At 44.8% G+C, this 13056-nt stretch overlaps 1 protein-coding gene across 1 annotated transcript in view; it reads left to right on the forward strand.

Moving 5' to 3' along the window:
* The window catches only part of PPP1R21 (protein phosphatase 1 regulatory subunit 21), a 53582-nt gene that overhangs the window by 32041 nt on the left and 8485 nt on the right, over positions 1 to 13056 (forward strand). The window contains exons 13-18 of the mRNA XM_080913930.1: positions 2 to 94; positions 2979 to 3106; positions 5810 to 5962; positions 8125 to 8217; positions 9907 to 10131; positions 12388 to 12420. Coding sequence (XP_080770056.1) covers positions 2 to 94; positions 2979 to 3106; positions 5810 to 5962; positions 8125 to 8217; positions 9907 to 10131; positions 12388 to 12420 — 725 coding nt within the window. The remainder of the gene's footprint in view (position 1; positions 95 to 2978; positions 3107 to 5809; positions 5963 to 8124; positions 8218 to 9906; positions 10132 to 12387; positions 12421 to 13056) is intronic.

Consider the following 13056-nt stretch of genomic DNA (forward strand, 5'->3'; position numbering starts at 1 on the left):
GGTACAGAGCCAGATGGACTCCTTCGGGCGAACTACACCTCCGTCTTAACAAATGTTGGTGCTGCTCTGCATGGACTTCATGATGTCATGAAAGGTGAGCCGTGAACCAGAACCTGAGTCTGTGAACACCTTCATCTTTGGGATCTGCTTGCATTTCCCTTAAACAAACACCGCCAAGGGCTATAGACCCAGAAAGGCTCGGTAGCATTTGGCTTCTGTGGAAGTGCGCAGCGACAGCCTTCTGCTCTTCCATCTGCTCCGCTGCTGCAGATAAACACAGTACGGAAGAGAAGGCCTTCACACAGTGCCTCACACGAAGCGCACTGTGGTGATGCATGGGGCTGTGCACTGGGGCACAGCAGACATGCTGTTGTTTAGTGGCACTCAGCCACATTTGTTATGCTTGTTAGAACTCAAGCATGAAGGAATTAAGGAACCCAAGCTCGGGGTCTCTAGAAACAGTATCTTCGTGCCCCCTTATCCTGAGAACATTTATTTTCTTCTTGAGACGGCCTCACTATGTAGACTACTTAGAACTCTCTGTAGCTCAGACCTAGGATCTTCCTGCCTTGCTCTGGAATGCTGGGGTTCAGGCGTGGACCCATGCCCAGCGTTTCACTAGCATCCTTTTTATTGCTGTTGCTCAGTGCTGGGGACTGACTTTGAGCGTGGTGCATAAGTCTTCTATACTGAGTGCACTCCAGGCTCACATGTTGGGATCTTAATTGCCTGTTTTAAATCTGGTCTTGTTGAGCATAACGTTTAAAAAATAAAAACCTCAGGTGTAGTGACACACACCGTTAGTTCCAGTAATGAGAGGTAGGGACAAGAGGATCTGAGTTCTAGGCCAGCCTGGCCTACATAGCCCTGTAGTGAGTAAGTAAGTAAATGAATACATGTCTGTCTGAAGGGCCTGCCTAATTTTCATTTGGCTCTGTGCTTTTAAAAGCATAGTTGGCCACTGGGCAGTGGTGGCGCACGGCTTTAATTCTTGCATTCAAGATAGAGGTAGTGGATCTCTGTGAGTTCAGTACCAGCCCGGTCTACAGATGAGTTCCAGGACAGCCAGAACTATGCAGAGAAACCCTGTCTTGCCCTGCTCACACCCCCAAAACAGAGCGCAGTTGGCCAAGGGGTTGAGGGATGTCTTCTGAGTAATAATCAATTCATAGCTCTGTATTGCTTCTAGATGCCCTGTCCCCTCCTTCCCCTTCCCTTTTGAAACTGGAAAGGGAAAGACAAAAGGGAAAAGATGCAGGAGCTGTTTGAGGGGCTATAACCAGCTTAAGTACCTAGATGGTTAGTGATTATGTTACAGGAAATACTTTGTTTTTTAATGTAAAGGTGTTTTGTATAACGTGAAAGAGGGATATACTCAGTGTCCTCCTCAGGACTGGCATGTCACAGTATCTTTATTTTATTTATATTGATATTTTATTCATCAGTTACATCGTAAGGGGCTAAGATGCTGTAAAGACATTAACACGCTTTAGCTTGTACATTTCCTGAAGTCCGGATGCTGCTGAGTGGTCCAGGACAGAGTTACTCCTCCTCTTGGCGGCTGTGGAGAGCTGGGCTCCTCTGCACTGCCGCTGCTGTTTCTTCCATTTTTATTTATGTCTCTGTTTTGGTCTAGTGAGGAAATAATGTTTTTCAAGCTTGTTTTTACTCTTGAAAATGAATATAACAAAAAAAAAAAAAAAAAAAAAAGAGAGAGAGATGGGAAACAGGAAGGATCCTGGGAAGTGATTGTGGGGCCTTGTTGCTAGGGTGACGGTTTCTGACTGTCTGCTTGCCCACCTGCAAAGACTGAGGTGATGAAAAGGCAGAGTGTATTACTGGCATTAGCAGAAGCATCTCTTCACTGTTGCTTAGGTGTTTTGTTTGTTTTATTTTGCCAGGGTCTTACTCTGCCACCTAGGCTGGTTTCAAATTTGTGATCCTGCCTCAGTCTCCTGAGTATGGGATTGTAGGCCTTCACCACATGCTTGCAGATCTCGGTGTTAAAGACAACTCTTTAACATGTTGCAGATCTCTACCTTCTACCCTGCCTTGAGTAGTAATTGCTTCCTCTGATTTGGACAGGGAGGGTGTCCAGTAGGGAGGTTGGTAGGTTGCTGTGAAAGGAAAGCTTGGGAGTTACAAAATGTGTGCTTTATGTGGGGTTGATTGGAACCCAGGGCTGCACGATAGCTTCGTAGATAAGAGTGTTTGTCACTAGCGTTGACCAGCTGAGCTTGAATCCTAGATCCACGTGGTGTCGGAGAGAACTGAGAACAGTAGGCATCACCTGGTTCCCACGTACATGCTGTGGCATGCGTGAGCCATTTATTTTAAAAGCTGTAGTCATAATAGTCACGTGCAGCTTGTTCTTTGTATGACCATGTAACATAATACCGCAATGTAAAGATGGACATTCTAGCTCAGAGGTTAGAGCACTTGCCAGAAACACATGGGGCCCTGGTTTTGATCCTTGCTACTGAAAGAAAAAAACAAAACGAAACAAAACAAAGAATAACTTATATAAGAAGGAAAACTGGCTGGGGGATATAGAAAGTCTGTAATTTTTCTCCAAACAGAAATGTGTTTTGGAAGTTTCATACAGGGGCTGGAGACGGTTCAGTGGTTAAGAGCTTTGATGCTTAATCGTGAGGACCAGGGTTGCAATCCAAGAACCCGTATCAGACGGCTCCTAAGTGCTTGTAACTCCAGCATCAAGGACTCCAATACCCTCTTCTGGCCTGTTTGGGCACCTCTGCACGAATATGTGCATATACTCATGCACATGTGTACATTTCTGTGTGAACACACACACACGTACACACACGCACATGCACGAACACACACACCACCTCCTATTCACTTTGTGACCAGCTGATGTAGCACAGTCTTGATGCTTGAGGTCACTGTTGTCAGGCTGGCCAGCTGCGTGCAGCTTGTAGGTGATACTCCTGTTTTCATCTCATTGTTTCTTACAGATATTTCCAAACACTATAGTCAGAAGGCTTCCATAGAGCATGAACTTCCAACAGCAACACAGAAACTGGTAACGACGAATGACTGCATCTTGTCCTCAGTGGTGGCGTTAACAAGCGGAGCCGGGAAGGTGAGTGTGCTCTAGCTTTCCAACTTAAAGTCATCGCTCTACATGTGCTCCTTAAAAAATGTCAGGAAGTAAGGCCTGTGTGTGTCAGGGAGGAAGAGGGAGGAGTCCAGGGATTGACCCAGGGCAGACCCTCTGCCACCGTGCTGTAGCCCCAACCTTTTCTTTTTCTGTTTTTAAAAACAATGCCCAACACTTTTTCCCCAGCTTTCTTCACTGAACCCTGTATGGAATATCTGAGAAACCATGCGGTTGTATTGATTATCTGAGACACCGTGTGATGACTGTTGTATTGATTATCTGAGACACTGTGTGGTGACTGTTGTATTGATTATCTGAGACACTGTGTGGTGACTGTTGAGCCAAAGAGGTGAGAGGACAGCTTGTGGGAGTTAATCTCTCCTTTTCCCCATGGACCCTGGAGATGGGACTCAGCTTGGCAGCTACCATCTCCCTAGCCTTCAAGTGCTGGTTTTATTGGACAGTGCCTGTACTGGTTAGTTTCCTTATCTGTGACCAAATGCCTTGTAAGAATCAAAGGGAGAAGACATTTATTTTTTATTTATTGCTTTTACTTTGGAGACTATAATATAATTAAACTTTTTTCCCCTTTCTTTCCTCCAAGCCCTCCCATATACCACTCTTTACTATCTTTCAAATTCATGGTCTCATTTTTCATTAACCGCACACACACAGACACTCCTAAGTGTTACCCGCTAATGAAGTATAGTAAGGAAGGAAAGGCCAATAGATGCCGATAGAGTGATTTAGCTAGTGATGCACTAAATTGTCTGCACTCCTACTTTCCAGCCATGACTTCACTGGCTATCTGGGGCAGAATGACCTGGAGGAGTAGCTGAAACAATGGGTTGTTGCCCTTAACCACCTGCTGATGCTCATGTGCGCACCAGTAAAACCTGCCCTACTCTGTGGTGTCAGAGCACAAAACAAGAGTGGAAACTGGGATGGGAGCCTCTCGGGAGCTGCCCTGGCTTCAGCCCACTGGTGACATCTTGTCACATCCATTTTCATCGGCATCAGAGTGCTTATTCCAGAAAGATTCCCACAACACTCAGTCTATGTTTCTCATATGTATGTGTTCAGGGTTGACCAGTTGGTCTTGGATAACTAACTGGTGTGCTCTTCCCTGGGAACTCTCGGCATCCCTTAGTTGCCTGTGGTTCATTAGGCCTGGGGCCTCATGGTCTTTCCACTTTGGGTTGTCTCTTGTTGTATTTGGCTCATCATTTGAGGTGATGCATCTGCAATGGTAGGGAAAGCATGGTGCATCTGTGGCCGCAAAGCGTGTGGAGCTGGTGACATTGCATTTGCAGTCAGGAAGCAAGGAGGCCTGTAGGAGCTACCATAAGGCCCACCCCCATGCTCTGCTTCCTCCAGCAAGACCCCACAACCTTCCAACGCACCACCAACTGCCACAAGATGTTCACATACATGGGCCGTATAAGTACCTGACACTGAGTTCTACTCGATGCTGTAAAAGACTGATAAAAAGTGAAACGTGTAGGCGATTGGAGTGTGGCTGCTTAGTTTTGAGCAATATTTACCAGGGCTGAACAGTTACAACCACTGTCTCATATTGACAAGGTAGAGCACCTGCTAGTGCACGCAGAACTTCTGTTTTGTAGCAAGGACATGTAGCCAGTCATTTTCTTTATTTCTCCATTCCAAGTAGCACTGTAGAATTCAAAATCATAGCTCAGCAAAATTGTCACTGTGGATCTTTGTAGCTGTTATATAGATTGAACAAATGCTAACCCTATCAATGACAAGAATCTACAGGGTTTTTAGTCTTGTTTTCTGTTCTATTTATAATTAACAAATTAAGATTGTACAAAACTAAGTTTAGGTAGTAATTATGAATTTAAGAGGTTTATGTTATATCTATTTTATTAGAATATGAAATATTCAAAGTTAACATTAAAAACCCAAAATGTAGATACTTTAAGATCAGTACAGAAGTTATAGTTTGTGAGAAACACCTTAGCTGAGCATGCCTTTAATCCTAGGCAGGTGGATCTCTGTGATATCTAGGCTAGCCTGGTCTACATAGCCAGCCAGAACTATATATTGAGCTCAAAAAAGAATGCCAGTTAGTCACCTACAGATTAATTCTGCATCAGTCTTGGCTTTGAGAAGGGTCAGAAACTGTAAAGAGCAGGGCATGTCTGAAGTCTTGTTTACATGGGCTTCTTATCACACATTATGAAGGTCCTCTCAAATAAGTGCAGGCTTTGAGGCAGGTGTTGAAATTTCATTTCATTCAAACTTCTCTGAGAGCCTGCAGTTCATTTGCTGTTACAAAACACTACAGAAAGTAGGCAGCATTTAAATGGGGGCCTGCTTACAGTTTCAGAGGTGAGTTCATGAGGCATGGCAGGGAACTTAGTTGCAGGCAGGAAGGTATGGTCCTGGAGCAACAACTAAGAATGCATGTCTAAAAGTTGTAGGTAGACAGAGACTGGGCCTGGCATGGGCTTTTGAAACCTCAGAACACTCCCCTGGTGACACGTCTTCTCCAGCAAGTCCATACCTTCTCTAATAGGGCCACACCTCTTAATCCTTCCCAAGAAGTTCCACTAACTGAGAGCCAAGTGTTCAAACATAGGAGTCTATGGGGCCCATTCTCATTCAAACCACTGCAGAGCTGTTGGAAAACAATGTTTTCTTGTCACGTTGTGTGTTTAGATTGCATCTTTCTTCAGCAACAACATGGACTACTTCACTGTTTCACTGAGCTACGGTCCGAAGACAGCCAGTGGATTCATTAGTCCCCTTTCAGCTGAATGCATGCTACAGTACAAGAAGAAAGCTGCTGCCTATATGAAGTCTTTGAGAAAGGTGTGTGGGCTGTTGCTAACAGTCATTTATGTACTTACTTTACCCTTATTGGTCTTGTGTTGGGGTGGTGGACCACAGCATGCATGCCTTTTTCTTTTTCTTTTCTTTTTTTTTTTTTTGGAATGTTGCAGTCACAGACTTCAATCAGCAAATTCCTTTGGGAGAATCAGTCATAAAGATGTCAGTTAAACAACTCTAGGGTGCCAGGTAGCCTTATATGTGGCCAGGGCTGCCCTTCAGAGAAGAGATGGCATGGATAACTATAAAGCATCAGACGAGGTGCTTAAACACTCAGCTTCAGTGCTCTACACCTATGCATGAAATGCTGTGGTTCTCAGTGCTCATGAATCAGAGGAAGCCTAAATGAATCATGGGACATTCATATTATAAAACTATGCAGTGTTCAAAAAGGGATACATTGGGCACCAGACAAATCCCTAAAACATTCTGAATACAAAGAGCAAATTGTACAGTGACACTTAGGTTTAAGAAAATAACAAGGAATTCCGCACAGCATGCATAGATTTATAGAGGTGCTTATAGATGTGCCAAGGGCCCAGACATACGTATCAAGCTGATAATTGTGATTACCCTGAGTTGAAGCTGAAATTAGGGCTAATTCACCTGGAATGCTCAACTTTAAGAATGTTTATATGTGTTTTGTAGATGAAACCTTAAAACACAAACTATGTTCACTGGAACACTGGCCCACAAGCGTGAAAGCCAGGCAGCAGCCTACACAGCCCCCAGCAGTGGAATGGTGAAAGCCTTACAAATTCATAAACTCAATGCTAGAGAGACACTAGACTAATGGCCATTCCTCCAGCCACTAAAGCGGTTTACATCCTACATGTATGTTGTATGTATGAAATATATGTACACAATGCATCAGGAGGGTAAACTTCTAAAAGAGTATATTCAAACAGGACATACATTTTGGTCTTACAGTGTCTGTGTGCACATGAGCATATATGTACAGTCAGTGTTTTGCATGTAGACAGTCCTAACACGGAGAGTCCTGTGTGTGGTGGGATTGAGAGTAACACAAGTCCTGCTGCATGTCTTAGTGTCAGATTCTCACTGTAGTGAGGAACAATTACAAACCGTTTCACTTTTTCAAATGTTCAGACTACACTGCGTGACTGTCACCATTCCTACAGGAACTTCGTATTCCTCCGGCTCAGAGAGTAGTTTCTTAGTGTTTAATGTGCATGTCCCTGTGACTAGTGAGGCGCGGTGACTTTCATGCTCACTTTTGTTCTGTTTAAGTCTTTTTTAAAATAAATATTCCTAGCTAGAGTTGAAAGAGTTCCCTATATATTAAGAATTTTAAAGAATATTTAAATTGATTTGTTCACAGTTTCTTACATATATGTGGTATGTCTAGGTCATACTGATCTAACCCTCCTACATATCCTATATTGAGAATTTTATTGTGTTTGTGTGGAAAATATTCTCTACCCTTTTGGTATAGTTTTGTTTTTAGAGTAGAGGTTTTTAATTGTATGTATTTTGAGTGGGCAGTAAGCAGGCGCCATGTTTGTATGTGGAACCTTGAGGACAACTTGAAGGCGCCTTCTTTCCAACGCAGGGCTCCCTGGGCTGGAGCTCAGGTCGTGGGGCCTGATAGCAAGCCCTCGTCCACCGAGCCAGCCACACTACACGCCGTGATCTTTACGCTATTTATCACTCAACAGTCTTTTCCTGTGTGCCACCTTTTTGTCTCTTTTCGTTTCCCCCAGTAGATCTTCTGCCCTGGTCATTCGCAGTGCAGGCCCCTCTCCCAAGCTCGTAGAGACATGAGCGGTGTCTACTTCAGACAGCTTTCTTCACCTAACGTTAGGTGTTTTACCTCTGCTCTGCGTGACTGATAGAAGCGCCGTACTCTCTGTCAGGCCTTTCTTTCCTCCCTGAGCTGGAAACAGCACTTGTCACACAGCAGAGGCCATGGGCCTTGTCTGCTCTGCAGTTTGGTACAGGTGCTGGAGTTTGAGCTGGAGAGTCACCGTGACAGTCACTGTGACAATTGCCGTAACAAGTGTCTTTTGTTTTCCTTTGACATGTGATAAAGGAAATCATCCATCTTGGTTTATGATCACAGTCCACTTGGCATCTTATTTCGTGTGTAGGTCCTTTAATGACTACAGTGCTTTTTTTTCCAGCCTCCCGCAGAGTCTGTGCCTTACGGGGAAGCAGTGGCCAACCGCCGGGTTCTTCTCAGCTCCACAGAGAGTCGGGAAGGCCTCGCACAGCAGGTATGGCACCAGAAACATCATAGTCTGGTAACAGCAAAGATATTCGGTTGTGGGCGAGGTTTAAAGGTGGATGGAGCAATGAGGAGCCAGACCTGGTAGTCAGGTCTCCATGTCTGACTGATGTCTGACAGAGCATGTGGACCAGAGGCACTGTTCACAGACAGCCTGGGCATTTTGCATCACCGGTAGCATGGCAGATGGACAACAGAATTCTGAGGCAGGGAAGGGAGAGGGGAGAGGGGAGAGGCTCAGGTTATTTTCTTTTATGTGAGTAGCGGGTCAGTTGAAGTGGGGGCAGTAGACGGCATGGCAGTTTTTCTTTCAGAAGTTGGTATCACTGATATCAATGTGGATTTTGTCAGCTATTTATTTAACTTACTTTAATGTCTGACTCATTTGTAACTTGGGGGAATTCTTATAGGTTAGGAAGTGGTGTAGTTGTTAAGAACACTGGTTGTTTGTCCACAGTACTGCCCTGGTTTATACTGGCTGCTTTCCAGGGGACACTGTTCGGTTCCTAGCTCCCTTGTGGCTAAAAGGGGATCTGATGCCCTCTTTTCACCTCTGAGGGCACCTGACGCGGGTGCTGGGAATGCAGTTTAGATACTGTGCAGGAGCTGCTATTAACTGTTATTAACTGCTGAGCCATCTCTCCAGCCCCCCAAATTACTTTAAAAAATTAAAAGTCTAATTACAGAAAAGTGTCCAGATCACTGATGCATGCCACATGTTTTACAAGTAAAGTTACTACTGTAACTAGGACCTAAAGTTCTAAAGAGTGTGTGTCGGGGTGGGGGATGTGGGGTAGTGCTTCACTGTGTAAGGTGTGCCTCAGGAACAATCCCAAGGCCTCCAGAGCCTTCCATAGGCCCCCATAATTGTGTTTGCCTCTTGTCTACACTCTGACGCCACAGATTGGCTTTGCTTCTTGTCTTTTTAAGCTCATTTTTGTGGACTGGTTTTGTTGGCTGATATGGATTGTGTTGTGTAGTGTGTGTTCATCACTCCTGAGAGAAAGCTCATGTCTCCCCAAAACATGCCGTGTGCTTTATTCTTTAGTTGTAGCACAGTGACAGGCCGTGTTTCCTTAGTGCCTGGTGACCAGCAGGGCCTGTGTGTCTGTGGTGTATCCAGAGCTTCTGACTCTGTTTTCATTTTTGCTGCTTTCTTCTGCTTTGGTGTCTTTTCCTTGAACTTTAGGAAGTATATCTAAGACTTGAGTATCATGGAAACACATGTCTGCCCATGAAGGATTCTTCATATGTTCTAAGGAACATGTCTGTGTCAGATGATTTTCATAACCATCTTCACTTTTGAACTCCCTTTCGCTGCCTGTGTTCAGGCCCATGGAGGCCGGAGGAGGCTCGAACCTTTGGTGTCCCTCAGGCAGTGCCCACCCTTTTTTTAAAGATCTCTCCTACTGCTCTGGAACTCACCATGTGGACCCACCTCTTTACTGCCCAGAGCTGGGATTGTGAGTGTGCACTTCCAGTTTGTTAACATGAATTCTGGGCCACAAACTCAGGTCCACACTTCCCTGGCTGAGCTGTCTTTCCATGAAGTCCTTTGATGGATACAGACTTTAAGTAGTTGGTTCGGGTTTTGAGTTTAGGTTGTTCCTTGGCTCTGCAGCCTGTGTCCCAACTACATTCTGTCTCTGCCATTTTCTAACCTCTGCTTCTTTTTAAGGTTCAGCAGAGTTTGGACAAGATTTCCAAACTGGAGCAGGAAAAGGAGCACTGGATGTTAGAAGCACAGTTAGCCAAAATCAAGCTGGAGAAAGAAAACCAGCGGATTGCAGACAGGCTGAGGAGTGCGGGCAGTGCCCAGGAGAGCGCCACTGTGCCCATTGCTTCTAGCCAGGAGGACGCTGCAGCCAAGGTCCTGACAGAGCCTGTGCAGAGCACCAGTCTGGTGAGTGTCCTCCTGCCGAGCCTCACTGCCATTGATGAAGACCCAACCTACTGCGTTCCCAGTCCTACAACCAAACAGCAGAAACTGGGTGGCGTATGAACAGCAGGAGGCTGGGAAGTCCAAAGGGCAGGCAGGTGTCTATCCAAGGTGCATGTCTGGGTTCACCAGGGTGTAATTCCGGGTCACTCTGCATAGGTAGTGACCGAGTACCCTGGGCCTCTGTGTTGTAAGTGTCCAGGAGGCCGTCTCCCAAGGCCCCTCCTCCCACTACATCACATGTGAATTTAGAGAGACATAAACAAGCCCGTCTAAATTACATATTAGTTTCTATTGCTTTAAATAGAGGCAGTTTTTCTCCTTCAGAAAGCAAGTCCATTAAATTACCTGAAGTCCATGTGGCCAGCTATGCTTCTAGAAGACACAGCAAAGTCAAATCAAAGGGGTCTGCTTCCCTTCGAGAGCAGTTCCGACATGGAGTCGTGTTTCCAACCAAGGACCAAATACCTAACTTTTTCTATGCCTACTCCCATTCTCACTGCACTGTACTTGCTGGGTGAGCACTGTATTCCTGAGCTAAAGTCCCAGTCCCATAAATACTTAACTTTTCTAGAAGGACCACTAGCACCACTTTAAAAGGATTTCATAGTGTATTCCAGAGAGTGCAGAGCTCAGTAACAGAACCCCAGGCTGTCTTTTCTGTTTACCTAAGCAGATGGTCTCACAGCCTCATTTTCTCTGCCTTCTTTTTTAAATCCTGTGATTTAGAAGGTAAAGCAACATCTCTCTTGACATTGAAGAATTCACAATTATTTTTACAAAGTTTTCTAGTTCTAACATTCTGATTGTTAATAAAAATAGAAAGGAAAGTGAAGAAAAAGAGAAATCAGAACGAGCAAGTGTCAGGTTTATCTGTTAGTTAAGCAGCCGAGGGAGCTGTGGTGCCTCTGGAAGATGCAATGCTCAGCTGCCCTCAGTGTTCTTGGTGTGTCTCAGGCCTGCTGTGTCCAGTGTTGTGTGTGTGTGTGTGTGTGTGTGTGTGTGTGTGTGTGTGTTTGCATGCTTGTGTGTACAGGATACAAGGAGGTTTTTACCATCTCCATGTGAGACTCAGAATCACTTAGGCCTGGTGCCAGATGGCTTTGTCCACAAGCCACCTTGCTGCCCAGGAGCTCTCTTTTAGATTGTTTAGAAGAGTCTGTACACACACAGGGTAAAGCAAAGGAGTTTTGCTTCTTTGACTCTAGATAGCAGATACATGGATAAGACGTCCAAAAAGCACCAGAATTTAAAAACTGCCCAAGAATTGTTTGCAGTGTGGCAGCAGTATTCACCATTGAGTTTTGAAGGGACCACTTCCAGAATCAATCTCTTTAAGTGGGTCAGACTGTTTTCCATTGTCTGTCTGTTTCTCTCTCTCTCTGTCTCTCTGTCTCTCTCTCTGTTTCTTTCTCTCTCTCTTGCACACACACACACACACACACACACACACACACAGGCACACATGTGCACAGTCCTTTCTTCCTTTCAGTTTACTGTGGAGTTGGTGGTGCCGTGACCTGTGCATAGCACGGACCACCCAGAGGTAATATTGATAACTTTAGCAGGGACCTGCCCTCGACCAAACCCACCACCCTGGACAGTAGCTTGAATCTTGCATATACCTGTTTTTGATATCTTTTCTGTTTTTAAGGAGTGGTGATAGTGGTCAGATTGAACTTAGGGCCTGTGAACATGAGGCAAACTCTTTACCATTGAGCACCCCCAGTCCTGTTTTTGAAGTCTTAATTTATAAAAGCAAACTTTAGAAAAAAATGAAGTTGTATTATAATTTATCTAAAATTATGTGTGTGTGTGTTTTAAGTCTCAAATGTTTATTAATGTCTTGATAATATCATGTTAAAGTTTGCCTTTTCCTTTTGAGTTTTTATACAGTGTTTATTTGTGGTTTTCATTAAGTATGTTTACAGATTTGTGGTCTTTAAAGAGCTATCTCTGGCTACTGCTTTGGAAATGATATTACAGGATCAAAGTCGATCATCCTCTTGCTCCTCCTGTAGCTTGTTGGGTGAATCAGCAGATGAGCATTTGGCAGTGGTCATTCGGCCTCGAGGCAGAAGCCGTGCCGAGCATCCTTTGACAACATTGAGCTGTGTTGTCAATGTTTTTTGCACCAGTGCAGACTAAGAAGAGAATGCTGTTAGCTTTTGTGTGTAAGATGCAATCTCCTGTTCTAACCGTATTTTCTTTATGTTCTAGATTGGGATTTTAACCAGGACACCGGACAGTGAGGTAATGTGCACTCGGGACCATGATGCTTCTTAGTGCATGTTTGTGGACAATTCTGTAGAGCGCGTTTTCCTCTCAACGATGCCTCCACACTGCTTTCTCACCCTTGCAAGCTATCCTCACAGGAAAGTAGTTTAGAGCCTGGTTTAGCAAATGTCTCGTTCCGTAGCAACTTTCACAGTTTGGCTGTTGCCTCCTTGCCTGGTCGTGGGCGACCGTTCTGTGCCACGTGGGAGGCCCAGGGCAGCTGGGAAGGCTTGGCTCTTAGGCCTCTAAGTGGGCTTACACGTTTGGATTTTGAAGTACTTGAAGATCATGGGTTTGCAAGTGGCCAGAAAATGAAACCTGAAGTAACTGAGGCCATTGCTTGTGTAGATGCACTGGTTCTAGGAGGCCAGCAGATTCTGTGATTTCTTATCATGTAGAGTGGCCATGATACATCATGTTCTAGGAGGCCAGTAGACTCTGATTTCTTTAGGTATTCAAAGGTAATACTGAGATTTGTGTATTTTTAAGTTTGGGTCAGTTGTGTATCATTGAAAGTGCAACCAGGAAAAGCACCAGTCTGGAGCGAAGGCCACCAGCAAAGCCACCAGTGTCAGACGCTCCAAAGGCCACGTCAGCACAGCCCGGCACTAT

The sequence above is a fragment of the Micromys minutus genome (genome assembly GCF_963924665.1).
Source record: "Micromys minutus genome assembly, chromosome: 3".
In the NCBI taxonomy this organism is placed as follows: domain Eukaryota; kingdom Metazoa; phylum Chordata; class Mammalia; order Rodentia; family Muridae; genus Micromys; species Micromys minutus.